The sequence below is a fragment of the Anneissia japonica genome, unplaced genomic scaffold (genome assembly GCF_011630105.1).
Source record: "Anneissia japonica isolate Jap-2015-1 unplaced genomic scaffold, ASM1163010v1 scaffold724_len3256291_cov202, whole genome shotgun sequence".
NCBI classification, from domain to species: Eukaryota; Metazoa; Echinodermata; class Crinoidea; order Comatulida; family Comatulidae; genus Anneissia; species Anneissia japonica.
This window is the reverse complement of record NW_022744966.1, coordinates 298,630-326,261: the sequence shown is the minus strand read 5'-3', so window position 1 is coordinate 326,261 and position 27,632 is coordinate 298,630. Positions and strand designations below refer to the sequence as shown.

General features: G+C 33.6%; 3 protein-coding genes across 3 annotated transcripts; 1 reads left to right on the top strand and 2 right to left on the bottom strand.

The window, feature by feature from the left end:
* Positions 1-1,070: 1,070 nt before the first annotated feature.
* LOC117119793 (BSD domain-containing protein 1-like) lies at positions 1,071-4,784 on the bottom strand. Its single transcript, XM_033264707.1, has 8 exons — positions 4,743-4,784; positions 4,593-4,650; positions 4,005-4,121; positions 3,440-3,610; positions 3,078-3,248; positions 2,812-2,968; positions 2,175-2,618; positions 1,071-1,782 (listed from the first exon to the last, which is right to left on the bottom strand). Exons 1-8 carry the CDS (start codon positions 4,754-4,756, stop codon positions 1,658-1,660), a joined length of 1,257 nt encoding a protein of 418 aa, XP_033120598.1. The 5' UTR covers positions 4,757-4,784; the 3' UTR covers positions 1,071-1,657.
* LOC117119794 (sterile alpha motif domain-containing protein 12-like) lies at positions 4,780-24,465 on the top strand (the record flags this gene model as incomplete). The annotated part of the gene is given in 5 exon segments (XM_033264708.1): positions 4,780-4,861; positions 5,552-5,706; positions 6,280-6,406; positions 6,990-7,056; positions 24,384-24,465. Coding segments are annotated over 4 exon segments (414 nt in total), but the record flags the coding sequence as incomplete, so codon positions are not given.
* Positions 10,991-19,377, bottom strand: LOC117119791. The gene is made up of 5 exons (XM_033264706.1): positions 18,775-19,377; positions 15,745-17,351; positions 13,751-15,554; positions 13,132-13,602; positions 10,991-12,984 (listed from the first exon to the last, which is right to left on the bottom strand). The coding sequence occupies exons 1-3, from the start codon at positions 18,837-18,839 to the stop codon at positions 15,286-15,288; spliced, it is 1,941 nt and encodes a 646-aa protein (XP_033120597.1). The 5' UTR covers positions 18,840-19,377; the 3' UTR covers positions 10,991-12,984; positions 13,132-13,602; positions 13,751-15,285.
* Positions 24,466-27,632: the final 3,167 nt, after the last annotated feature.

Sequence of the window (27,632 nt, the reverse complement as noted above, 5' to 3'; positions counted from 1 at the left end):
GATAATTTCAGTCACAGGAATACTTGCCATGCAACAATTAAAAAAAACAAAAAACTATTAAAATGTTGATGCAATCTGAATTAAGGCAAGTGTTAGTTTGGTAATATCCCAAGGTGCTTAGTTCGAAGCCTAACAAGTGCAAGTTTAAATAGAACATCGCAATATTCTTTGTGTTGTACTCAAAACATGTGTGCAAAGACATCATTGGCCATGAATTCATCTGGGGTCTATGGGCGCTTGACGACGTGTTGCCGTCTGCTAATTATCGGTGCCAGTCCGAGCTGATCTTCATTAAGAAGATCCGTTTCACGCGCCTTGTTGCGTTGCGCTTTCTACGGGATCGTGTCGGCCAATGATCATTGGTGCAGTTTGTGTTCACCTCTAGTCACTGTGAGACATAAAATTCACTTGTTTTCAAGAAAAAGTTCTTATTTAAATTTTAAAAATTGAAAACAATTCAACCAATACTTAAAGAAATTTATTTTAGTTAATGATACTGTCTGCATCAAGCCAAAGAAAAAAACTTGGAATCAAAACTTTTAGTGTTTATTTGTACATTTATGGAAATTATAGTCTTTCAAATTTAAAATTAGAATAAGAAAATAATTTTCTTGCCACTTACTAAAATGCAAATGATACTGTTTCTGTAGAAAAAGGATTTTTGTAGTAAAAAGTCTTGTTAAATTGATCCCTTTAAATGAGCCAAGATGATTGAATTAAATTTTTCAGTTTTTCTAAGAGTCAACACAGACAGTTTGTTTATAAGTGTGCAACATTAATTTATCTTATCAAGTATTATAATACAGTTAAACGTGCCTAAGTCGACTTTCCCTAACTTCAATAATTTCTAAGTCCATCTTATTTTACATGCCTAATTGTTGTGTATTCCATTAATTAACAATTTGTAAGTCAAATTTTATCTAAACTAAAGTCGAAACATTTTTAAATACCATTTAGGATTCGACTTAGGCAAGTTCAACTGTACAATCATATTCTTGTTTTTGCTAATTTTATTAAGGTAAATAGATATTGACTAAATATTTTGGTTCTCCAACTATTAAATCAAAATGGTTTTTTTTTACTCCATATGAATTGTATATAAACCATAGCACCTTCTAGGCAAAAGTATATTGAAAGATATAATTTAACCATTAATTTTATCAATAAAAGTTAACCAAAATATAGTTTTTATATCTTGTCCCTATATTCATTATATTATTTTCCTTTCACCTGTGAATTTTTCAGGGAATTTTTCTCAAGTACACTTGCCTTGTATAGCACAATATAGTATACCACTATACTACCATATTGCATATGCTACATAGAGTAACACATATTGCATTAAAATTATGCCGTACACTGAGTGTAATATAATATTCTATAAACTCCTACTACTGTATGTCCGAACTTAATAGAACTGCTATTTACAACTGAAACTATTAAATAAAATTGTACAAGTAATTCATATACAGATGTTTATTGAACTTCTGAAAAGTGCAGTATATTGAATTTTATAAGCTGTGGTGCAATAGTAAATGAATCCTAGAATATAACTAGTTTTCTAGGCATAGCATTTTATGCTATATGACGAAGGGGTTGGAGGTGGTCTTGACGACGGTTGTTGTTAGCACTCAGCACGTGAGAATTTAAGATGGATTCATTCCCAGTTTTCCCAGTCATCGAGATCGTCATCCGCTGACAAGTTTGCTGCGGCTTTGACATCTTCCTCCGTTACCTCAATGTCGTCAAAATCGTCCCAATCATCGCCTAAACTACTTGAATCTGAAAAGAGAAATTGGAGAAGATCTGTCAAAATTCAATCATTTTTACAAATTGACAACTAATGAGTAATCACGACTCCATAATTATGAATCTAAACACATGAATGAATACTAATAACAACAATGAATACAATATTTGATTTGAAAGGAAACATTTTTTTTCAATCTGTTTTTTTTAAAATAACCATACAATGTAATTGATACAGTAGCACCAAAATAAAAACCAAAATAAAAAGTAAATTTACATCTTTATTATTATTATTAAACTTTACGGCAGAAACAAAATAAATTTTGTGTCTAAAGTAATAAGTCACAGCATAATCAAAATCATTTTTCAAACATTCCCTTCTGTTGGATTTTGTAAAGTATGCTTTTAAAAATGCTATCAGATACCTTTTTTATCTGACGATACAGGTGAAATATTTCCACTTGAATTATCAACTGCTTCATCAATGCTATCCAGTTGGCTATCTGTTTTTTCTTGTTCCTTATTTTCTTTTTCTATATGTGTTTCTTTAGTAAGTGAATCAGTTTCCTTTCCTTGATTGTTGTCATCTATTTTTTTCTCGTTATTTAAACACTGTTTTTCGTTGGGCTCGGAACTTAATACAAATTCCTCGGGTGTTAATCTACCAGACGTTTGTTCCGGTTTATTGGAATTGTCTTTCACAAGTTCGTAATCATTATGTCCATCATCGGTATCATGTACATTCAAACTTTCCATATCAGATATGGGATTTTCTTCCTTGGTGATAAGTAAGGTCGGTGATGTTTCCGTATTTTCTTCCGCCTGTGCCTTGCAAGGCTTAGCATCGGGGACTGTATCCCATGAATCATCTAAATAAAAGTAAAATAATACCAGATTTTTGTATTTTGTATTAGAAAATAATTCACATTTCTCTGTAGAATTATTGACTTTTCATGAACCCTTTTTAAATTACTATAGTTATTATTAATGTTTTTTAGCAATTTATGAAAAGGTGAAGGCATGGATTTTTTTTTGTATTACTATCTTATTGTTGAAACATACCTTCATCACCCCATCCAAGATCTTCCTCCTCCTTCATCGATGATGTCATATCAGCCCGTTCCATTAGCGCAGCCTTTCTTGCCTCATCCTGATCAAGTTGATGAATTTTGTAGAAGTATCGATTCCAGAAATCATCATGCGATACCACTGCAGGCACCTTCAAATTAAAATCACAGGTGAGAAAAAAATAATATAATAATTAATTTTAAAAAAAATACTAATTAATAATCATTATGATTAAACAAATATTTGAATATAAAACTTACCAATTTTGTGTATAATGATCGTACATTGGTGTTGACTATGAGTAGTTCTGATATTTCTCCTTTGTTATCTTCTAGGCTAACAGACTCAAGCCATTTCTCATAGTGATCAGGTGGGCCATCAGGCTCATTGCAGTAAGTTCCGGGCTCTGTCTGTATCGCATACAGCTTAGCCTAAAAATGGGAAAAATGTTAGGTCAAAATTTTTATGTCAGCTTGTAAAAGCGACTTAGAATGAATGCAATGTGCAATATTTACTAAATAAATGTACTATTATTATTTGCTGTATAAATATTATTATTATCATTGTCGTCAACTGATTTAATCTACCTAATTTTTAACTAAATTTATTACGATTTCTCTACCTTTTTTCGATCAAATATATGAGCGCCATCTTTTGTCATGAGAACTCCCTGTTTCTCATCCTCATCTAATCCGTAATCTTTCGGAGACAGTGTTTCAGTGATTCCCGACAACAATCTAGAAAATCCCTCTGTCACTTTATTACCGCTTCCAGCTGCTGATGCATTATCAGACTGTTTAAAAAAATTATATAATTACAATATTTTAGTGTTTAAATAGTGTTCATAACGAATATACTTAGTGATGATAAAGCTTTACGTCTCTAAATCCAGGTAGGTAGATGATGCTTACAATATAATCATTTTGTTCACTGTAAACACAGCTAAAGGCACAGGCATAATACAAAATACTGAACTTGTTATGAAAATAAAATTCTAATAAAAGTCTTTTACAGAATTTCTATATAAAATCAAATGCTTATGTGATGATCAATTGATCTTTATTATAATTACATGATTATTTTTTTTGTATTGGTATCTTGTAAATAGTCTCTGTGCTTATATTTTCAGATTTCTGTAAGGAAAAGAGGAAACTAGTAATATACACAAAACACAATTTATGCATCACCTTTATTTGTTCCTTGATGTTAGAAGCGCCACTTGCCACAGTAGCCTGAGTATCCCGTTTTACAGTTACACCAAATTCAACAAGATCTTTTTTCATCATATCCCAGGCTGACGCCGACTGCATAATTAAAAACATTTGTGAAACATTAAAGGCAATTAATTTAAAAAAAAGGATACAAAAATACAAACAACAATGTAGGATTAATTATCAAATATCACAATATTGATGATAATTAATAATAAAGCTTTTCATAAGCATAGCTAGGATGGTGTATGCTCAATTACCAGATGTATGTTAAATTATTAATAATAATTTAGTAGGCCCAACATATGCAAGTTTTTTCTAGAAGCAATAACTTAAAGGTTTAAGCATGCTGCATTTATTACAATGTTTATACTAATCTCATAAATATTCTAAATAATAATGGTTTCTACTACGATATATTAAAAGATTGCATCACTCACAGATCACTTCCTTTACATATTCTTTAATACTTAAAATATGGAGCTAAACTAGGCTAAAAACAATAACAATTACGAAATAATGATAACGAGCCTAGCTAGCTAGGCCTATCACCACAAAACCTACCTGCTCTTTGGCAGTCTGTAGCCACCCACCCCACCAACTCCCGCCATCAGTACCTCCACTGAAAAATTAAAAATGTATTATTGAACATAAGATTCAAAACTTCAACATGCTAAAGTATTAAAAGAATGATTTTTTGTTTAGTAGACTCACCCTTCGTCAGACATTGTTTTGATGTGACGTTATTGAAGTGAGAATTGAGGGCGCTATATTATATCATCAAAATACGGAAGTAAACATAACCTATTTGTTGGCTAATCTTGTTTTTATAGGTAGGTTCTCAAACTGTTTCTTCGTTGTTAGCTTATTATTTGCACATTTCAAAGGTTTTGGTTAGGAATTTATTATTCAACTAGAGTTTAACGACAACTAACTTGGGTGCTGGAGTTTCTTTGCTTCATAACTCATCCTTTAGGCCAAAAATTCCGCCCATCCAAATCATATTGCATGGATGGTGCTTTAGCCTTACTAATAAGTTCCGTAGCTCAGTGCAGTGCAGGTTGGCTTTTTACTACCATACCATAGTCGAATTACGTTTACCCCCGGGTTTACCATTAAATACATACTCATACATATATAGACTTGAATTTTACAAATTTAAAGATTTAAATGAAATTTTATCCACAATACTTTAAATCAAAACTATGATGATTATTGATATAAGTGTCTGATTCTGTTGAATCAGCATTCATTCATTCATTCATTCATTTCTTATATTCAATATATAAACTTATTTCCATTCATATTATTCATTTATTCATTATTCATTTATGAAAACAGAAAGACAATAAAAAAACATTTAAAAGTCCATTTATATAAAGTCTGAACGTTCTTTAAAAACCTAAAAAGAAGTCACAAGTAAACTAAGTTGCTAATAAAATTATTTTTCCTCATTTCTTTGCCTGTTCTTTACCATGTCATTATCATTCCATAATTAAATCAGTATTGATTCTTTGGTTTAGTTCTTCACAAAGGTGAAATGACTGAGTCAAGAATAAGCTTGAGGGAGAAGGCTTACATTCTAGAAAGACGATGTGAGTCTGTACCGAATGGGGGTATACACGATGTGGATAGGTACAATCGACCAGTCTTGTTGCAGCAGGCCAAATCTTTGAAGGTACCCTGTAGGCCTCATAATAGCCTATTCATCATTATTTTTTAAAACAGCAGTGTATAATTGTCATAAAGTCATGAATATTTTTTTAGATGATACAAGCACTGTTGGCCTAAGTTTTAACTGTAGATGCATGGCTAGTATATGATTATTTTTGAGGAGTGGAATAGCCAATACTCTAAATTATAATTACAAATCTAGACGGTCCAATTTTTTGCATGATTTATCAATTGTGAGTGCAAATTATCAAATGATGTTTTTCTACTAATACTTTATTGTTTCTTCTTTCTATAATACGGTAGTAGTAATAAATAATACTTTATATAATAGTAATAATTAATAATAAATTGTAATAATTGCTTTTATGATAATAATAGAAATTTTAATAGTAATTTTAACTATGCGATTTTTATTTTTTATTTTTCATCCTTGTGAGAATGCCGCTTTTTTAGGATTTTACTTTTTTTATTATTGATGTATTATTGTACATTTCAAAACTCGTATTTGTTTTGCAATAAATTTATATTGAATTGAAGAATTGAATTGAATACCATTATCAAACCATAATTTATTCAGAAATCAGCTCGTTCAAGAAAGTCTGTATTCAAATGGGATAATTCTGATGTTTTACGATGGCTGAGGAAACATCATCTGCAATACTATCAGCTGTATGGGACCAACTTCAAGGAACATGACATATCAGGTAGGAGGTAAAAATAATGTGGTAGGGGAAGGGGCCTAAATTGTTCAAAAATTTTTTTAAATGTAATAAAAAGAAAATTATATTCAAATATTAAGTATGAGAGTGCAATTTTCTTGCCATAATCACAAATTTTCAAACCTCAGCCCCAACCCTGGTGGGGGCTGAGGTGGTTTAGATCCTCCATCTGCGAAAGTACCTAGTAGCAGACTCTCAAGGGGGGCTGAGCTGCACCCCCCCCCCCCCAACCACACCTAAATTGTCCAATAAAAAAATGGAGTTATAAAGAAAATTAAATTCAAATTTTATCTCTGGAAGTGAAATTTCTGGCCATCTAAAGGTGTCATAATCACAAATTTTCTTGCTCAGCCCCAACCATGGTTGGCCTGAGGTAAGTAAATTAAGTATAGATCCTCTATCTGTGAAAGTACCTGGGCCCCCTCTATTTCAAATTCCTGGATACATTACAGTAGATTGATGCCTATAAAATAACTAATAAAATTCACCAAACTTCGTCAAATATTCTTAGCTTCCAGTGTTTTGACTATTTTTCTTCCTTTATTTTATATTTTCTTTTTTTTTTCAGGTCGAGCATTGATCAAGTTAAACCTTATTAAGTTAGAGAAGATGGAGATAAGTGACCCAACACACAGGTAATTGTCAAATTAAATAAATTAATTAATGTTATATATTATCATTTACTCATCCATTGAAATTATAAACATTTTGCTATCAAAAAATATATAAGTACCTTTGACTCAGCTACAGTGTTGTGTTGACGACTTCAAGCTGTTATTTCAGCCGCGAGGAAACCTCACAGGTTGAGGACTTGACTGAACAGATTTATTTTGCACACCAAGCAATGAATGATTCCCCATTGGGTGTTTATTGGCTCTGATTTAAAGCATGTTATCCGGGCGTGACCAATATTAAGATGAACATGCCCTACCGGCCACATGGTAGTGCACCACGACCACCTGATTGAGATTGCTGTGCGCAACCAGGCGTGCAAGCAAGTACCGTTGATTGCAAACTCTGGTCAATCTGCATCGTGATTGGTTGGCTTTGAGTACTGCCTGCTGGCCATGTGGTGCGAGTAGCGAGCCTGGTGGCTCAGTCGGATGTCACGACGTTGCCGCCGGACAGCGGAGCACGTCATGTCACCTTCTCCTGCTGCGCTTGCTGTCTGCAAGGGGTGTGTGATGACAGACTCGTCGGTGTGTTGTTTGCCGATTGATGGAAGAAGCCAGGCAGATGGTGTGATGCTGACAATGTCACCGTTTACCACACAACACCTTAGCGGATAGCATAAGGATGTTCCGTGGAAATTGAGACCAGACATCAGTGACTAAGGAGAGGTTCTTTATGTGCTATTGTGCATGTGTCTATCTCAAGTGGTACAGTATTCAAGAATCTTGCATAGCATGACAAAAGTGATGAAAATATGCTCAAGGGCTCTGTCCAAAGGTCTGTCTAGAGGTCTAAATAGGATCCTAAATCTACAGTATGCATTAATTTTAATGTAAATCTTAATCTATTTCTTAAGCTTTCCCAGCTAACAATATTACATTATTGTATGGTTTCCAAAGGGTCCACTTTCCACTGGAACAAACCTCCCCCAAATTAAGTCACGCTATGGGCCTGTAGGATATCATCTGCGAACTTCTATTGCTGAAGTGTAATTTTAAGCTCTTAAGTATAAAACTAGAAGGGTTTAAAGTACATCATGTGATGGTCAAATGTAAAGCCATTGATCTACATCTAAAGCTGATGGTCTAGATTTAAAGCTAGGTGGAACATTTAAAGCTATAATGTGATGGTCTATATCTATGGCCTATGGATAAAAAGTTTAACATCAGTCTAGGGATCTACAGTAAATCGAACAAGTAGTGGTCAGAGCTATGGAATTGCATCTAAAGAGGCCCTGGCTGTACATCAAAAGCTAGAGGTATGCATTAAAGCTAGGGATCTGTAACTGAAGTTGGGTGTCATTATCTAAATCTAGAGGTCTGCATTTAAAAGGAGTAGTCGAGCGGTCGAAGTCCTGCACTTAAAAGGGCCTAAAACTAAATCTAGAGATCTGTATATTATGCATTGGTCAGCAATCTACATTTAAATCTATATAGGCCTTATCTGGTGACTGGTCCAAGCAAGCTATCATGCTTGTCAGCAACTGAAGCTAAGAAATCTAAAGTTAAGGTTCACCATCTATATAAGCTAGAGACCTAAAGCTGGGAGCCTATATAAAACCGGGTGTTTCTTAGCTAAGGTCATGGTCTGTATCTAAGCTAAGGAGTTTTTATACTAAATGGTGTACAGACATACGTTAAGGGATACTTAATTGTAAGAGTCTAGATATTAAAAATACTTAAAGGGAATTGTAGCAGATTTACATCATTTTTAACAAGCTACAGAAGATATGTGTAACAACAAATTACAATCTAGATACCACACATCTATTTACTATTATTATTATTATTATTATTATTATTATTATTATTATTATTATTATTATTATTATTATTATTATTATTATTAATACTACCACAACTGTAAATTATTATTGTTTAATTATTATTATTGTTATTACGTAAATATGTACCTTATTATTCTTGTTATTATTGCTATAGCTATTATCATTATTATTATTAAGTATTATTGTTATTATTGTTGTATTAATTGTAAATATTATTATCAATTTTAAGAATATTTTATTGTTATTAGTCCTCAGCATTAACATTGTTTACTAATAGTTTTATTATGATTGATTTGTTGTTTGTACTATGATTACTGTTGCTCATTATTATTTTATTGTTGGTATTGTGGCTGTTATTGTTATATTAAGTATTATCATTTTTTATTATTTTATTTATCAACATTATCATTTGTTAAAATATTTTATTGTTATCATTAGTCATCATCATTAAGAATGTGCCTTATTTATAATTGATTTGTTAAATGTATTATTATTATTATTATTATTATTATTATTATTGTTATATTGTTGTTATTGTGGCTGTTATTGTTTTGAGTATTATCATTTTTTCAAAATTATCATTTGTAAAAATATTTTATTGTTACCATTAGTCATTAACATTAATACTGTGCCTAATTATTTATGATTGATTTAATGTTTGTATGATCATTTTTATTATTATTATTATTATTCTTATTATTATTATTATTATTATTATTATTATTATTATTAATATTATTTTTATTTTTATTTTATTGTTGTTATTGGGGCTGTTATTTTTATGCGTATTATCATTTTTTTATTCTTTTATTAATATCAACATTATCATCTGTAAAAATATTTTATTGTTATCTTTAGTCACCATCATTAATATTGTCCCTAATTTAATATTTATGATTAATTTGTTGTTTGTATAATCATTACTATTGTTTATTATTATTAATTATTGTTTTATTGTTGTTATTCTGGCTGTTATTTTTTATTATCATTTATTTTATTGCTTTATTAATGTCAACATTATCATTTGTAAAAATATTTTATTGTTATCATTATTCGTCATCATTAATACTGTTCACTGCATATAGTTTTTTATGTTTTTATCATCATTATTACTATTATTTAAAATATATTATTTATTATTGTATTATTTTTGTATATTATTATATTGTTTTAATTAATGCTATTGTTTAATTTGCATTATTATTAATTAATATTTATGCTTCTGTTATTGTTGTTGTTGTTATGATTAGTGTTATTAATTATGTTATAAATCTAATTATTATATTAAAAGTATCTTGAAAGGAAAAACATTTGATGTTAATGCGAATACTACCATAAGAGAGGAAGAAACAAACAACGAAGTACTGCAGAATACTGACCTCATACCATTGACAAATTGTCCCACTCTCCAAACAACAACCAAACACTGCCACCTCAGCATATGTGCAGTCATAAGTGACACCGCCGACAGCCCACCATGAGCTGACAGCAACCACCAATCAACAGACAACACACTTTGAGTCTGCCACCACTCTCCCATCACAGACTACAAGCGCAACACGAGGAAGCAACAAGCCGCGCCCCACTACCCAACAACACCGTCAAGACCTCTGACTAAGCCAACAGACGCGCTACTCACATCACAAACCGACGGACAGTGCACGGAGCCAGCCAGTCACAGTGCAGGTCAACCGGAGTTTGCAATCAACAGCACAAGCTGCATGTCCGGTCGCATACAGCGCACCCAACCGGAAGGCCGCGGGGAATTACCATATGGCCGACAGAACACATCCATCAGAACATTGACCAATCCCAGGCAACGTACTTCTTACCAGGGCCAACATACACGTAACAGGGTCTCCCCACTGCCAAGTGCACAATGGATGTTATTATCTATTCAGTGTCACTTTTACCTGCGAAGTGGTAGCTTATCAAATGTTGTACCCTGAAATTGATAAACATTTACTTAACACCAACAAAGCATTTTTTAAATAATAATAATAATAATATCAAATAATATATCACAATTTCATATTTACTGTAAAACCAATGCTTTTTTTTTATTGTGTAAAAACGTTGTCCTTACAAATATTACAGTGTACTGTTTCATTTCTTCTGAACATAATATATGAAAATTACATTTTAATGTCAATTTTTTTTACATATTAATGATCCATCTTCTTTATTTCTATCCTTTTGAAGTTGTAGTCAGCAGGGTGAACAACTATTCATATCGTTATCTTTGGTGTGAATGAATTATAGAAAACTAAAGATATTTTTTTAAACTACTCTAATTATATTAATACCCTAAATAGAGAAACATAAAAACATTTATTGACTACAAGAACATTTTTGAAAAGATGAAACTAACCTGTGTGTTGTTTCTGCTGGTTTGTATGCAGGGCTTTTTTATCAACCTGGGTGATAATTTTCACCAAGCATTACTAAATGTTTAGAAAACAATATTATTGATTATATTTTCTTCTACTAATTGTCATACATAATTACTGAATAATTTCAATATAGTGGTGATTGTGTAATTATCATTAAATATTGAAATTATGTAATATTTTTTAGTATTTAAACAATTTTTAGAAAACATTTAAACCTTAAGTATATTTGAAAAAAAATCTCTGCTTACCTTGGCGTAATGTATGCTGGTTGAGTTGAAATTTGGTTCGATTCCACCAGCCATAGAATGAATGGATTTGAAATTTGGTTTGATGTCACCATCCTTAGAATTAATGGATTTGAAATTTGGTTTGATGTCACCAGCCATAGAATGGATGGATTTGAAATTTGGTTTGATGCTACCAGCCATAGGATGGATGGATTTAAAATTTAGGTTTGATGCCACCAGCCATAAAATGGATGGATTTAAAATTTAGGTTTGATGCCACCAGGCATTAGAATGGATGGATTTGATGGTTGATTCCATTGCCACAAATTCAGCAATTCTTTCACCTGCATAGTGGTAGCTTATGAAACGGTGTAGCCTGAAATTGATAAACATCATTTTCCTAAACATGTGAACCTATTAAGATGGGTATCATAATAATGATAATTCATGTATTTAAAACAATTATTTATTTCAATGGACAAAAACATTGTCTTTGCAATTAATTTATAGTAAAAAAAAATGCTCAACTAGAGTAAAATTAAAACGTTTATTTTCATTCATTTTATTTTCATTCATAAAACATTTGAAAAAATGAATATAACTAACCTGTGTGTTGTTTAACTGCTGCTTTATATGACCAGATTTTGATATACATGGTAAACGATTCTCACCAACATTTCTAGAATTTCAGAAAACGTTTCAAGTAATTAAATATAAAGTTGTATATTTTTTACGAATGATTGTTATAATTTTGATAAGGTAAAAGATTTTTTGATTGGTTGGTTATCATTTAATGCACTGAAAGTTTGTTATTTTGATATAAACAGATTAGAACAATTTTTTAATCTCTTAAGGGTATTTGGAAATTGTAGTAAAATCTTTGCTGTTAAAGACTCCAAGCTTACCTTGGTAAACTCTTTGCTGGTTGAGTGTAAATTAGGTTTGATGCTACCAGCCATAGAATGGATGGATTTGAAATTTGGTTTGATGCTACCAGCCATAGAATGGATGGATTTGAAATTTGGTTTGATGCTACCAGCCATAGAATGGATGGATTTGAAATTTAGGTTTGATGCTACCAGCTATACAATGGATGGATTTGATGGTTGCTAAAAGTCCTGATAGTCCTGCTGGCAGTTGAGAGAGTTTTTTTTTTTTTTTTTTTTTTTTTTTAATTTGAAACTTGAATCCTGACTAATAGAATCTGCAGTTGAAGGTCCTGTAGTCTTGAAATTTCAGCCATCATTTTTAGTTCAGTTTGTAATTGTTATTTCCAAGTTGATGGGTATCTGTTAAATATTACGTGAAGAAAGTTATCAAATCCGATAATTTGCAGAGTCAGGTCGATCAAAAATCAGATATTATTGAGCAGTGGGTTGAGTTATAACATCTGATACAATTGCACTGAAAAGTTTTTTTTTCTATTAAGAGTAAATCATGATTCCTGGTTGATGAAGTCTGTTTTATACATCTGGTTGATTATTTCTGAAAAGATAAAGATTGTTTGATTTTTTGGCTATCATTAAATATTAAACGTTTATATTATTATGCTATAAAACAAAAACAATTTTTAATCTCTTAAGGCTATTTTGGAATTGCTAACATCTTTGCTGTTAAAGATTCCAAGATTACCTTGGTAAACTGTTTGCTGGTTGAGTTGAAATTTAGTTTTGATGCCACCAGCCATAGAATGGATGGATTTGAAATTTAGTTTTGATGCCACCAGCCATAGAATGGATGGATTTGATGGTTGCCAGAAGTCCTCATAGTCCCGCTGACAGTTGAGAGAGTTAAAGATTTTTTTTTTTTTTGATTTTTTTTTTTAAAGCTGCTGTTGAACTTCCTGTAGTCTCCACATTTGAGCCATTATTTTTAGTTCAGTTAGATGTGTATCTTAAATTGTTTAAAATGTGAAGAAAGTTATCAAATCCGATAATTTTCAGAGTCAGGTCGATCAAAAATCAGATATTATTGAGCTGTGGGTTGAGTTATAACATCTGATACAATTGCACTGAAAAGTTTATTTTCTATTAAAAGTGAATCATTATTCCTGGTTGATGAAGTCTGTTTTGTACATCTGGTTAATGATTCTCACCAACATTTCTGAAAAGAAAAGATTGTGTGATTTTTTTTAAATATTTAAAGTTTATAATATTTTGATATATATAATACAAATTAGAATAATTTTAATCTCTAGAGGCTCTTTGGGTATTGATAATATTATTTTTGCTGTTAAAGATTCCAAGCTTACCTTGGTAAACTGTTTGCTAGTTGAGTTGAAATTAGGTTTGATGCCACCAGTCATAGAATGGATGGATCTGAAGTTTGGTTTGATGCCACCAGCCATGGAATGAATGGATTTGAAATTTATGTTTAATGCTACCAGCCATAGAATGGATGGATTTGATGGTCGCAACACATCCTGATAGTGCTGCCGACAGTTGAGAGAGTAAAGTTTCTTTTTTTTTTTTTTTTTTTTGTATTTTTTTTTTGAATGGGTAACCTGAATCCTGTTGAAGGTCCTGTAGTCTTGAAATTTGAGTCATTTTAGTTCAGTCTGTAATTGTTAGTTCCAAGTAGATTGGTATCTGTTCAATTGTTGACAAGTTGAAGAAAGTCATCAAATCCGATAATTTGCAGAGTCAGGTTGATGAAAAATCAGATAATATTGAGCTTCAGGTTGAGTTATAACTTCTGATATAATCTTTACTGGTTGAGTTGAAATTTGGTTTGATGCTACCAGCCATAAATGGATGGATTTGAAAATTAGGTTTGATGCCACCAGCCATGGAATGGATGGATTTGATGGTTGCCACAATTGCTCATCACCATAAAAAGCTACATAATGTCACGTTAGAAATTGTCACATCCGGGGTAGTCTCAGTTAGGTATTGTCATATGCAGAGTAGTCACGATAGAGTATAAAGTGTCAAATCCAATGTTGTCATAGTTAGGTAAGTTCATATTTGGTAAGGTCAATTTTTTTTTTTTTTTAAACTGTACTTTGCACTTCACTTGTAGAAACCGTTTCGAGTCACAGATAAGTAGTCAAATCCGGTAGTAGTCGCTGATAGGTAGTTGTCAAATCCGATAATTGTCGTAGTTGGGTTGAGGAAAAGTCCGATATTGTCATAGCTGAGTATTGAAAAATCCAAAGTTTTTTAAAGATCGCCATAGGGTACAAGAATCCTGATAGTGTAGCTGGTGTGAGTTGAGAGAATTGGGATTTTTTTTTTTTTTTTTTAATTTCAAACCAGAATCCTGAATAATAAAATCCACTGTGGAAGGTCCAGTAGTCTTGAAGTTTGAGCCATTTTAGTTCAGTCTGTAATTGGTAACTCCAAGTAGATTGGTATCTGTTTAATTGTTGACAGCATGAAGAAAGTTATCAAATCCAATAATTTACAGAATCAGGTTGATGAAAAATCAGATATTATTGAGCTGTGGTTTGAGTTATAACATCTGATATAATTACGCTTAAAAGATTATTTTTTTTTTATTATTAAAAGTGAATCATTAAGTCTGTTTTGGAAGGTCCAGTAGTCTTGATATTTGAGTTAGTTTATAGTACAGTTATTGTTATTTCCGATTATGTTTTATCCGGTCCGTTGGTGGTAGCATGAAGAAAGTTCTTTACTGTACCCTAATCACGGCGAAGTTGTGGCGATCTTTTTTTCCATTTGGTTTCAAGTGAAGTACAGTTTTATAAATTGTTAGATAAAAGTAAGTGACACTATTAGTAGCTTTAATGGTGAGAGCAAAAGTGGCAAGTATAAATCTGAAGATTTAGCTCTTTGGGCCGGGGCCACTTGCATGGCCCCGACCGCCTTTTGGAGCAGGTTTCCCGGTCAGGATGGTCTCCATCTCTGCCAGGATCTCCTGCAAGTCTGGTCTGTCCTCTGGATTCCTGCTCATGCACTTCTCTCCAATTTTCTTGAGAGCAGCTACATAGCTGAATGAACCAAGTACATGAAGGATTTTTCCAAGACCATAGACGTCACTTTTGATGGATGGTAAAGCTTGATGGTAGAGCTCAGGTGCATAGTCGTCACGATCTAAATGAGTAGAGAAACATTTAAAATTCAGCAATCAATAAACACAGGTTACTCCAAAGAAATTAAATTTTGAGTAAGAACAAAAATTTATAGTCAATCATCTAAATTTGAAGATTACTTAAAGATTAATACATGTTGAAGATAGTTATTTATTGTAAAATTACATTTAAGCTGCTATTATTATACATACCATCGTTGAGGATATTGAATGGGTCTGTCTTTGCCTGGTCGTTCTTGAGGTTAAGACCAATTGGTGCATCAATCAAGCAGACATTTCCAAACTTGAAGATCTTCGTCTTGTAGCGAGTGTCTCTTGTATCGATAAGAACAGATTTTGGAGTCAGGTTACAGTGGAGGAGACCAGCCCTATGCATGGTGTTAACAGCAATGGTGGTATCAACTCCCATCCTGATGGCACTGATTCGAGAGAAGCCCATTACAAACTTTCGGGTGATGCAGACATCTTCAAGTGTGTAGGATTTGAAATTTTCTTGTTTGCCAACGAATTCCATAACAAGGGCAAAATCTCCGAGTCGGTGAGTGCTGACGCACATGCCCTTTAATAGGCCGTAGATGCAGGGGAATTTGTCATTATCTTTGAAAAGCTCCATAACGCGTGCCTGGATCATTAGCTTCCTTCCACTCTGGTTGGAACGACCTCCCTTGAAGATGAGGGATTGGTTTGACAGTTCACCACTTAGATGTCCAGCAAATACTGTGCTATTGAAGGTTTTGACATAGTATTGAGGTGTGTCAGTGTAACACGTTCCTATAAATGGAGTGACTTCCCCAGTTACGGTCTTGGTGAAGGGTGGAAGCACTTCATTTAGGCGTTCCCATGGAGTCATTTTCTGAAGTCGAAGCCGTTGAATCTCAGAACGAGTCAGCTCAGGAGAAAAAGGACGTTTGATGGTATGTTTTAGGAATTTATTGGGATCAGTGTTGAAGTCATCAGAATCTGAAGATGACAGTGAGGAGAAGGACTGTTTTTTTGGTGGTGTTGGTTTATCCTGCTCTGTTTTGGTTTCAGTCGGTGTCACAGCCATGATGCTGTTGCAAGCTGACAATAGGCTGTCGATACTTGGAGAGCGTTCACCAAATAGATCCTCCTCAGCTTCACTCTCTTCGGTTGATGGTGACTTGAAAACTCGCTTTGTGCTGAATCGTCGGCAAGGTGCCAGTCTTGATCCAAGAGCGGGTGGAACGATTTTAAGGATTTCATCGATGTCAGCTTGAAGATTTGCGTCTTCGTCTTCCTCATCGAATGAGTTTGTTGTGGAATAGACTTCAGGAAAGTCATCAGGGGCTGGAATTGTTTCACCAGTGATAACAAGATCTTCAGTTGTTGGTGTATCAACACTCAGTTCCGCAACCTCTTCTTCCTCTTCCGTCTCTAGCTCTGTTACATGTGGCAAATTTAGGCCAAGTTTTTCTTCCTCCTTTCTCAGCCGCCTTAGTGCTAATGCTGGAGGACCAGCTGGAGGACCAACGAGTAGAGTAGGAGGTGGTTCAACTTTTTTGGACTTTGATTCGCGTTTTCTTTTATTTCCTCTTTTGGTAGGTTCTGTGACTGGTACAGAGTCTTCTTGTGTAGTCTCTTCTTGTGTAGTCTCTTCTTGTGTAGTCTCTTCTTGTGGTGATGGTATTGAATTTGAAGTTGAAGGAGAAGCTGGATGAGTTTGTGGTGGTGCTGCTTGCCTCTTTGAAGCAAATGGAAAGCAACATCCAAGGATCCGTCTCCAAAATGATAGTTCCTCTTTGATTTCCTGTTGACTTACAGGTGCAGGAACAAGTTGACTATTAAAAGAAAAAAAACCCAACAAAACATGCAAACAAATAAATTTAGAATTACCGTATCTAAAGGTGAGCAGTTATGGTAATTTTAATAGCTCAAAATGTGAACTGATGGTTGGTTACTATTGTAATATAAAACTAATCAGTTTAACTTGGTTATTTGCTAATAGTTAGCTAAAGCCTTTTGTAGCTTTAATTAAGACTAGGTTGACTAGGTTAACTATGAAATTGGCTGGTTACATTGGTTAGTTATAGGCTGCAGTAGAATTAGATACTGTACCTACTGTATGTAAATAGGTCAGATTTTGTAATTATTTAAAAACTGATGGATAAATGGAGTGTAACACCCCCCCCCCATTATTAAATATTTTAAAATATGTATTCTATTCGCCATTCTTAATTTTTTCATCTAACATTCATTCAGAAGTTAGAACAAGATTAACATGTTTAATCTGAAAACTTTAAAAATTATTATATCTTTTTTCATCTATCTTGGAAATTTTCTGCTCACAATGAACAAAAATTTAGTTAAAAATTATATCATAATGTAGAGTTGATAATGTTTGGTTTTAAGTAGTGTAGGCATACCATACCTTTGAAGCCGGACTAAGATTTATTTATAAATATATTCATACAACAGAATAACATAAAAAAAATTACATGTAAGTAAAATCATAACCCAAGTTATTATTTACAAGAGAAATGTGATACTTAATAATTATATTACCATAGATAATGTAAGTACGTGCTCTCTGTAATCTCATAGGAAAACTTTCTAAAGAGGGGATGGGGGGGGTAGTAAATAATATCGTAAAAACAATTAACAAAAGAACAATATGATATTTAATATTGATATTACCATGTGTTGACATTCTCTCGCGTAATCCTATACAGGATTGTTTTGAAGATACTGTTGAAGGTAATGTTACTTGCCATCATTCATTTCAAAACTCCAAAATCGATGAAAAGTTAAGAGAAGAGTCCATCAACTTCCTTTTGTAGTGGTTTAACTTGTGGAACTGAGAATAATTAACCAAGTTTCTTCCTTTGATTATCTATGCATGTGGTCACTCATGCATGAATTCTGCCTTCTGATTGGTCGGTTGTTTATATGGAAGCCAGGTTGTCCAATGCTTCCTTTTTTGGTGGTTTTTCCTTTGAAATTTGAAGTTACTTCCTTTTTGTTTAGTTGATTACTGAGTAATTATTAGGCATTTTTAATTTTTTTTTAGTTTGGCATGTGTAGGATGATCACTTTATTCATATTCAATAAAAATCTCATTTTTGAAAATATGTCACTTACTTCCTTTTGTCATGGGAGGGCAGAACTCTTACATTAAAATCATGATTTCTTATGAAGAGCTTGCAACATACTGTAATTATCAAAAATTTATTTTAAAAAGAACAATAATATGAAGCCACTTACATTGTCTGTTTCTTTTTGTGTGATTTTTTGTGGAAAAGATTGCGAAGACTTCTTCGTCCAGGCATTCTAAAATAATTAATAAATAGTTGTTAATAATGGTATTGATAAAATATATGATTGAGTGAATAACTTATTGAAATAATTGTTAAATATATAGGTCAGGTAGGTGAATTAAAAACAAAGATGTATTAAATATTTAATTAAGCTCAATAATTAATTTTTAAATAAACCATTGAGTGAATGAAATATTAATCAATTTACATTGACAAATTATTATATAGAAACATAGCAGAGTAATAATATGGTTTGAATAAAATATAGTATAAAACATTAGATAAATTATAAAGTTTGGTAATTATTTGAAGAAATTAATTAGTTAATGTCAAGCCAAGGAAATTAAATGTGGAATTGATATTAAGGCAGTGAACATCTTCATGAAAGTAAGTGAGGGTGTGAGGGTGCACTACAACTTTAAACAACAGGCAAAATGGAGTTATAGCCTGTAAAATATACTTTGTAATATAAACTAATAAATGTAACATTTTAATTAATTTTGTTTATTAAAGGATTAAACTAATTTATTTTATCAAACATTTGTTTAAATGAATAGATAATATAAATTATGATATTTCTGTTAAGTTACTTGAATATTAAAAATGAAAATCTGGTCAGGTATTAAACATCAAATTATTATAACCAATAAATGGCACATATTATATAAATGATTATAAATTAATATTATATGAATTGGTTAAATATGAATTAACAGATTAATAACAACTAGGAAACTTTAGTAAAGTTAAATAGAGTATTAATATAAACATTTTAGAGAAATGTTAAAATGTTAAGATTTCAAAATATAACTATTAAAATAACTGCAAGAATATGTTTTAATAAAATATACTTACAACTTTCAACCTATTCACATCTTTAAATATAATATAAATTATAATTGGAGGAGAGAAAAAAAAACAAACTTAAAGTCACGTTTATGATAAATTGAAAATAACTAACCCTAAAGTATATAATATGCTTAGTCAAAAGGGGGCGCTTTTTTACTTTCGTGAATGTATCGAAATTGTTTCGTTTATAAACTACGTATGGTGTTTTAGAAAGTAAATAGAAACAAGTCAGGTTGCGTGGTTACGTACCACACAGCGCGTTTTGTTAACTTTATGACTAAGAAATACGCATGCCCACTGCTGAAAGTCTATCTAATTGGACAGAAACTTATGACGGTAGTGCGACAGAAACTGTTTTAACCAATCAAGAGACACCAGTCACCACTTGCTCTGCGCATATGTAGAACACCGAACATCAACACACACGAACGATGTGTGCGTGACAATCGCTGTCACGCGCTGTGTAAAGGGGTGCCAGCGCATGCGCTACAGAAGTTGAGTTGGCGAAATGAAATTTATATACAAAAGTTTTTGCTGAAATAATATATTATTTTATTAAAATTTTGGTATTTTAAATTACTGTGACTGTACACACGAGAGATTGGGTATATAACTATTGCTCGTGATGGAAAACATTACTGAAGACTAAAGAAGTACACCAACTACTTCCTAAAACTACTTCCTTTATTTTTAGACTAGACTAGACCATCGAAACATGGCGGCCTACGAAATGAATGATATGTCTTACCATTTTAACCACTAAATATTTACAACGTATACCTATCAAATACTATCTAATGAACTTACATTGTCTTTTTTTTAAGTTATAATTTCCAGACTAGAAGAAAAAGCTCACTCAAAAGTAAGAAGAGCGCTTTTGTTTTCGTGAATGCATTTCGTTTGTAACTATTGGTCGGTGTCTGCAAAGTAAATAGAAACGAGTTGCGTAGTTACGTACCGTATTGCGCGCGACAAAACTGATGTTGAGCCACTGACTGGTATACGCATGCGCACCGGTACTTCTATTTATTCAAGTGGACAGGAAAATGTCGCGTAATAGAGAATAATATTTGAACCAATCAAAAGAGACTTCATCCCTCGCTTGCGTGCGCACATGTAGAATGCAGAACATCGAAACATCACTATCGCGCGCTGTAGCTGCGCATGCGTGACAAGTTAAGTTGGCGAAATAAAAGTCTAACGATACTACTCAAGTTTTTGCCTAAAATATATTATTTTAATAAAAGTTTGTATTTAAAATACTTTGTCGTAATACGCATTAAAGATTGGGTATATAACTATCGTTCGTAAAGGAAATTATTACTGAAGTCTGATGAAGTACCCCGACTCTTACTAATCTATTCCATTTAATTTATTTACTTACACTGTCACCCAGGCCTAGGCTGGACTATCGAAATATGGCGGCCTACGAAACGAATCCATCTTAAATATGTCTCTATTTATCATGTTAACTACTAAATGATGCACAACGTATGCTTATTAAATACTAATGAACTTACATTGTTTTTTTGAAAAGTTAGAATTTCCAGATAGTCAAAAACTAGAAGAAAAGTTCACTCAATAGAGCGCCTTGCTTTTCGTGAATGCATTTCGTTTGTAACTATGGTCGGTGTCCGCAAAGTAAATAGAAACGAGTTGCGTAGTTACGTACCGTATTGCGCGCGACAAAACTGATGTTGAACCACTGGTATACGCATGCGCACCGGTACTTCTATTAAAGTGGACAGAAAATGTCGCGTGATAGAGAATAATATTTGAACCAATCAAAAGAGACTTCATCCATCGCTTGCGTGCGCACATGTAGAACGCAGAACATCGAAACATCACTATCGCGCGCTGTAGCTGCGCATGCGTGACAAGTTAAGTTGGCGAAATAAAAGTCTAACGATAGTACTCAAGTTTTTGCCTAAAATATATTATTTTAATAAAAGTTTGTATTTAAAATACTTTGTCGTAATACACATTAAAGATTGGGTATATAACTATCGTTCGTAAAGGAAAGTATAACTGAAGTCTGATGAAGTACCCCGACTCTTACTAATCTATTCCATTTAATTTATTTACTTACACTGTCACCTACCTAGGCCTAGCTAGACTGGACTATCGAAATATGGCGGCCTACGAAACGAATCCATCTTAAATATGTCTCTATTTATCATGTTAACTACTAAATGATGTACAACGTATGCTTATTAAATACTAATGAACTTACATTGTTTTTTTGAAAAGTTAGAATTTCCAGATAGTCAAAAACTAGAAGAAAAGCTCACTCAATAGAGCGCCTTGCTTTTCGTGAATGCATTTCGTTTGTAACTATGGTGTCCGCAAAGTAAATAGAAACGAGTTGCGTAGTTACGTACCGTATTGCGCGCGACAAAACCGATGTTGAGCCACTGGTATACGCATGCGCACCGGTACTTCTATGAAGTGGACAAAATGTCGCGTGATAGAGAATAATATTTGAACCAATCAAAAGAGACTTCATCCATCGCTTGCGTGCGCACATGTAGAACGCAGAACATCAAAACATCACTATCGCGCGCTGTAGCTGCGCATGCGTGACAAGTTAAGTTGGCGAAATAAAAGTCTAACGATAGTACTCAAGTTTTTGCCTAAAATAAAATATATTATTTTAAAAAAAGTTTGTATTTAAAATACTTTGTCGTAATACACATTAAAGATTGGGTATATAACTATCGTTCGTAAAGGAAAGTATTACTGAAGTCTGATGAAGTACCCCGACTCTTACTAATCTATTCTATTTAATTTATTTACTTACACTGTCACCTAGGCCTAGGCTGGACTATCGAAATATGGCGGCCTACGAAACGAATCCATCTTAAATATGTCTCTATTTATCATGTTAACTACTAAATGATGTACAACGTATGCTTATTAAATACTAATGAACTTACATTGTTTTTTTGAAAAGTTAGAATTTCCAGATAGTCAAAAACTAGAAGAAAAGCTCACTCAATAGAGCGCCTTGCTTTTCGTGAATGCATTTCGTTTGTAACTATGGTGTCCGCGAAATAAATAGAAACAAGTTGCGTAGTTACGTACCGCATTGCGCGCGACAAAACTGATGTTGAGCCACTGATATACGCATGCGCACCGGTACTTCTATCCGAGTGGACAAACAAATAATGTCGCGTGATAGAGAATATTTTAACCAATCAAAAGGGACCCCATTCTTCGCTTTGAATTGCGCGCATGTAACACAGAGAACGTTGTAAGCTTGACAACTGTTGCGTGCTGCGTAAATGGCTTGCTGCGCATGTGCAACATAATGTCAAGTTTGCGAATACAATTTTATTAACTATTTTGCTTATCAATATTGTATTTTTTATCTAAAAGTTTGGTGTTTTTTGTTACTTAATGCCCATGAATGGTCATTATGGTTAACGATCCTTTTGGAAATTACTCAAAACTGAACAGGGAGTACTGTTCCACTGTCCCTAGCCTAAACTACTTTCTTTTTATGCCAGGAAAGAAAAAAATGGCAACCTACCAATTTATCTTTAAACTATGTCTATTTTGTCAACATTTGTGATTTTAAATACTAAACGTACACAACGTTATACTTATTAAGTACAAATGAACTTACCTGTTTGTTTTTTGTTGTGTTTTTAATTTCCAAAAAGGAGCAGAAAAGGCTCACTTGAGAGAGCGCTTTCACTCTCGTGAATTCACGATTGAAAGTGTTTCGTTTGCAACTATGGTGCCTGATGTAAATAGAAACCAGTTGCGTAGTTACGTATCGCGCACTGCGCGACATAACATGTTGAGCTAGTGAAGTAACAAGTTGAGCAGTGAAGTACGCGTGCGTGCATCAACATCAAAATGGTCGATCAACGACAAGATGGACTGCCAGCGTAGGCCCAGGCCTCATCTCTGTCTCGTGCTCACATTATGGCCTTCTTTTTGTCTTTTTTGGAGTAGATACAAGATACTTTTCAAAACTGTTGTTTTCTGTAACTAAGTTCCATTGCCTCTCTGTCCATTTTTACAACACTTGCAACAAGCAAGAATTGGAGTATGCCGCTGTTGTTGCACTGCATGCATGCACTGCCTTTTTTTTTGGCGGTCTGATTTTTTTTCGGCAAATGTGAATGTAAAAAATAATCCATCGTGTACTCCTCGCTTTGCGTCTTTTTGCAATTCAGTACGTAATTGTGTCTAACGAAGGCTTAGTGTATAATCCACAAAAAAAATCTTCCAATACATAGCTCCTGGGTATTTTCTCCATGTTTGTGGTGGAATAGCCAAGGCCTAGCTCAATAAAACCTTCTTGAACGAATGTGGCTCATTGACGAACGTTTTGGATTTGATAATTTTTCACGCAACGCACGCGCGCGCATGTATCCAATTGGCCAGTTGGAGAATATTTTTTTTCTGCTATTGATTCGTGATTCAGTGAGCAACCCCTACTTCATGAAGTTTCAATCTCCCCTCCCCCTCCAGTAACCTACTTTGCACTAAAATTGCGGATGAAACTTTTTTGATATAAAAAGAAATATTTCTACATCAATGACCAAACAATACAAACGAATTACAAATTATCGAAGTAAATGCCATCAATTCATAACCAAAATTCTTTCAAAATAAAAAAGGCAACAATTAAGCAAGCTAGCTACTGTATTTGTTATTAAATGACTAATTTTGTGGCTTTATTTTTTCTTTCAGAACCGACCTCTTAGAATATATTTTGCGTCTTCGTTTGAAACACGAACAAACAGAACTTCGGTTGCTATCTAGCAACGTCATGAGTATATATACTTACTGTGGACTGGACATAATTTGTATCTCAGGGGTGGCCCTCCTCATTGGGAGAGCTCCCCCTACCCCCGTCGTGGAAAATTACCTCAATTCGTCGGGGAGAAAAAAAATTATACATGTGTAGACACTCAATAAACTCGATTAAATAAGCACTTGAAACCCCTAAATTGTTATATTTATTAGGGGCTTCTTCCCCTTGACTGCTTTCGAAAAATTTTGAGTGACACCCGACCAAACTCCACGTCTTTGCTCTCATCGAGGGATCCCCCCACCGTCGGGCAAATCCTGCCGCCGCCCCTCTTATTATATTAATCTTGCATCTTGCATGTACAACGTAACTACATTAATAACATGAGACTCAACTCTCACTATGCAAAAACATGTTTTTTTTTTGTTTTTTTTATATCACATCAGTACTCTTTGAAATCTAATCCTTAACAGAGTGCCTTATCAGTTTTCCTTGTAATAAATCTATTACATTCTCTGTGTGGGTTTTATTTTTGTATATGAAAATAATATATCTATGCAGGATGTAAAGGCCAATATAATATTCGCATACATTGTTTACTAAACTGAAAATATAAAAAACGTCACAGGGAAATTCCATTCAAATATTAACGTATAGGCGGCCTAAGCCATTTGTTATTTATGTGACTTTTTATATTATGACAATGATTTTTGGTGATGCACCCAATACATTGATACGTGGCGTCATTGGCAAAACTCAGTGCCACAACTTTTACGTACAGTATTTGCATAATTATAAAGTCTTTTGGTATAGTATAGCATGGATTTGCAAATTTGATATTAAGATTATACACGTTATAAACGTGCTATTAATGTAGCCTTACCGTACTTATTGTATCGTAATTGATAAATGTTTCTTTTATTTGTACAAAAAATCAATAAAAGTTTATCTAATTCTTGTATACAGTAATGTAGTGTCATCATTACGGTCGTTATTGAATTGGTTTTATTCAGTCACCCAGTCATTCTCTTATAACCACACCTAGTGGATGCTCACTGTTATTATGCAGTTAAACTAAATACTTAAGAAATAAAAACGAGTGACCAGTCAAATAGAAATTGAAAATGCACAACGCACCGTGTCTATGCGCACAACTTTTTGATGATTTTTTTTTTTTATTATTTGTTTTGTTTTTCATTGTTCATTCGACTCTTAATTGTTCCATCATTGTTATGCTTTCACATTTGACATTTTAATACTTACGTCCTGACACTATGAATTCCGTGTTTTAAAATGATTAAATCAAGGAATTTCATGTTTTTAAAGTATGATTTAGGGAAGTGTCCCCTTAATAGTGGTGTCCCCAGAATAGGGGTGTCCCAAAGCAGGGGTTCCATTGTTACTTCATTCATAAAAGCCTCTTCATATCACCCACCATAAAATAAATCTAAATACCCTAAAAATGAAATTAATATAAATTTGAAGTACTCATAGAACCACATAAATTTTCAAATATTTCAAGAAGTTACATCGAAAAGAAATCTGTGATTTTTTTGTAGTTTCACTACAAAACAAATCTTAAATTTGCTGCCAGAAGTATTGGTAGACATGAAGACATTTTTAGTGACGAGAAAACTGCCATTTAAATTTTCATCTAAAAGTCAAATACATTGAAATAAACAAAACTAAAACTTTCAAGTTATCTCAAGTAAAAATCTTTTGATAGTATAATAATTGAACATGAAACTATTATACGTAAGCATTACGAAAGTAAACTGACGCAGATGGCCAGACACACTTATAATGCAAGTTTGTTTACTGTATTTTTGATTTCCTTTTTATTAAGTATCCGTATTAAGTGAATTTTCCAAAATCTGAAGAGAATATGCGACCCATCATGATTTTTCCACGACCCAAGCATTGGGTTCGCGACCCATAGGTTGCAAAACGGTGGCCTATACCACCTCAGGCCCACGGTTGATGGACAATTATGGTTATAGTACCTAGATAACCGGAAATGGCATGCAGAATATAATTTTCCTTTTATCTCCATTAAAGTAGGGTAGGGTAGGGCCTTTAATCCGCCACTGGATAGGCCTAATAGTTCTAAAGTCGATGTTAGAGACACATTATGCTGTTATGTATCAACAAAGGCCTTTTGGCTCAGGGTACTATCGAGGAAACTAAGAGGCGGGGTGGGGGGAGGGCGAATGGAGGACCGCACTGAGTTAGTCATCCTTATGAACCTTTTTGATTAAGTGGTGGCTTCAGGATATAGCCTAAAAACCAACGGGGTCCAGGGACGAGGCCATGATGGGGATTCATGTGGAGGCAGGCCCCTTTGCGCCTTGAAAAACTTTTTTCCCATTTAAAACTGTTATGAGACATTGTTAAAACGTATTATGCATACAAATTTTATGAAAGAATAAAATATATATATTTTTTTTTATTTTTATGTTCCTAAAAATCTCAGCCACAGGGGGACTGGCCTGTTCCCCCACCCGCTGTCATCGTCACTGCCATGAACACATGGCGTAACACTGGGGCTGGGGACCCTGTGGCTTTCTGAGATGCCAATCCCATTGTGGGATTTTTGATGTGCTCGTTTTTAATATAGTTTGAGGGACTTTCACTGATGGGTCTTTACCACATCAGGCCCACCATGGTTGGGGCCGAGAAAATTTATGATTATGGCACCTCTATATTGCTGGAAATGGCACTCACAGATTTCAAATTTGAATATAAATTTCTTTTTGTCTCCATTTAATCCATCACTAGATAAAACATGATACAGTTACGGACGTCCTACAGTCGATGTCAGAGACACATTATGCTGTTATCAACAAAGCTCTTTTGGGTCAGTGTGCTAGATCGAGGACCTATATGGTCCTCTGGGCCCCTAGTGGTCAGGGGCCCTGCAGACAGCCACACGAGAGCATACGCGTCATGCCACTGGTCACCAATTAAATATGTCAAATAAACATGATAGTATGCAGTCAAGTCGAGAGGGTGGGGATGTTCCCCAGGCCCCAGCGAGGCCGGGGACAGAGGCCTTTTCAACATCCAATTAGGCATTTAAATTAAGCATCTTAAGTGCGCAATAGGCTGCATACCCTGGGTGCAGTAGGAAATTAGCGGGAAAAAAGTGAAGGAAAATTTATTTTTGGTTTTTCTGAATCAGTAGGCCT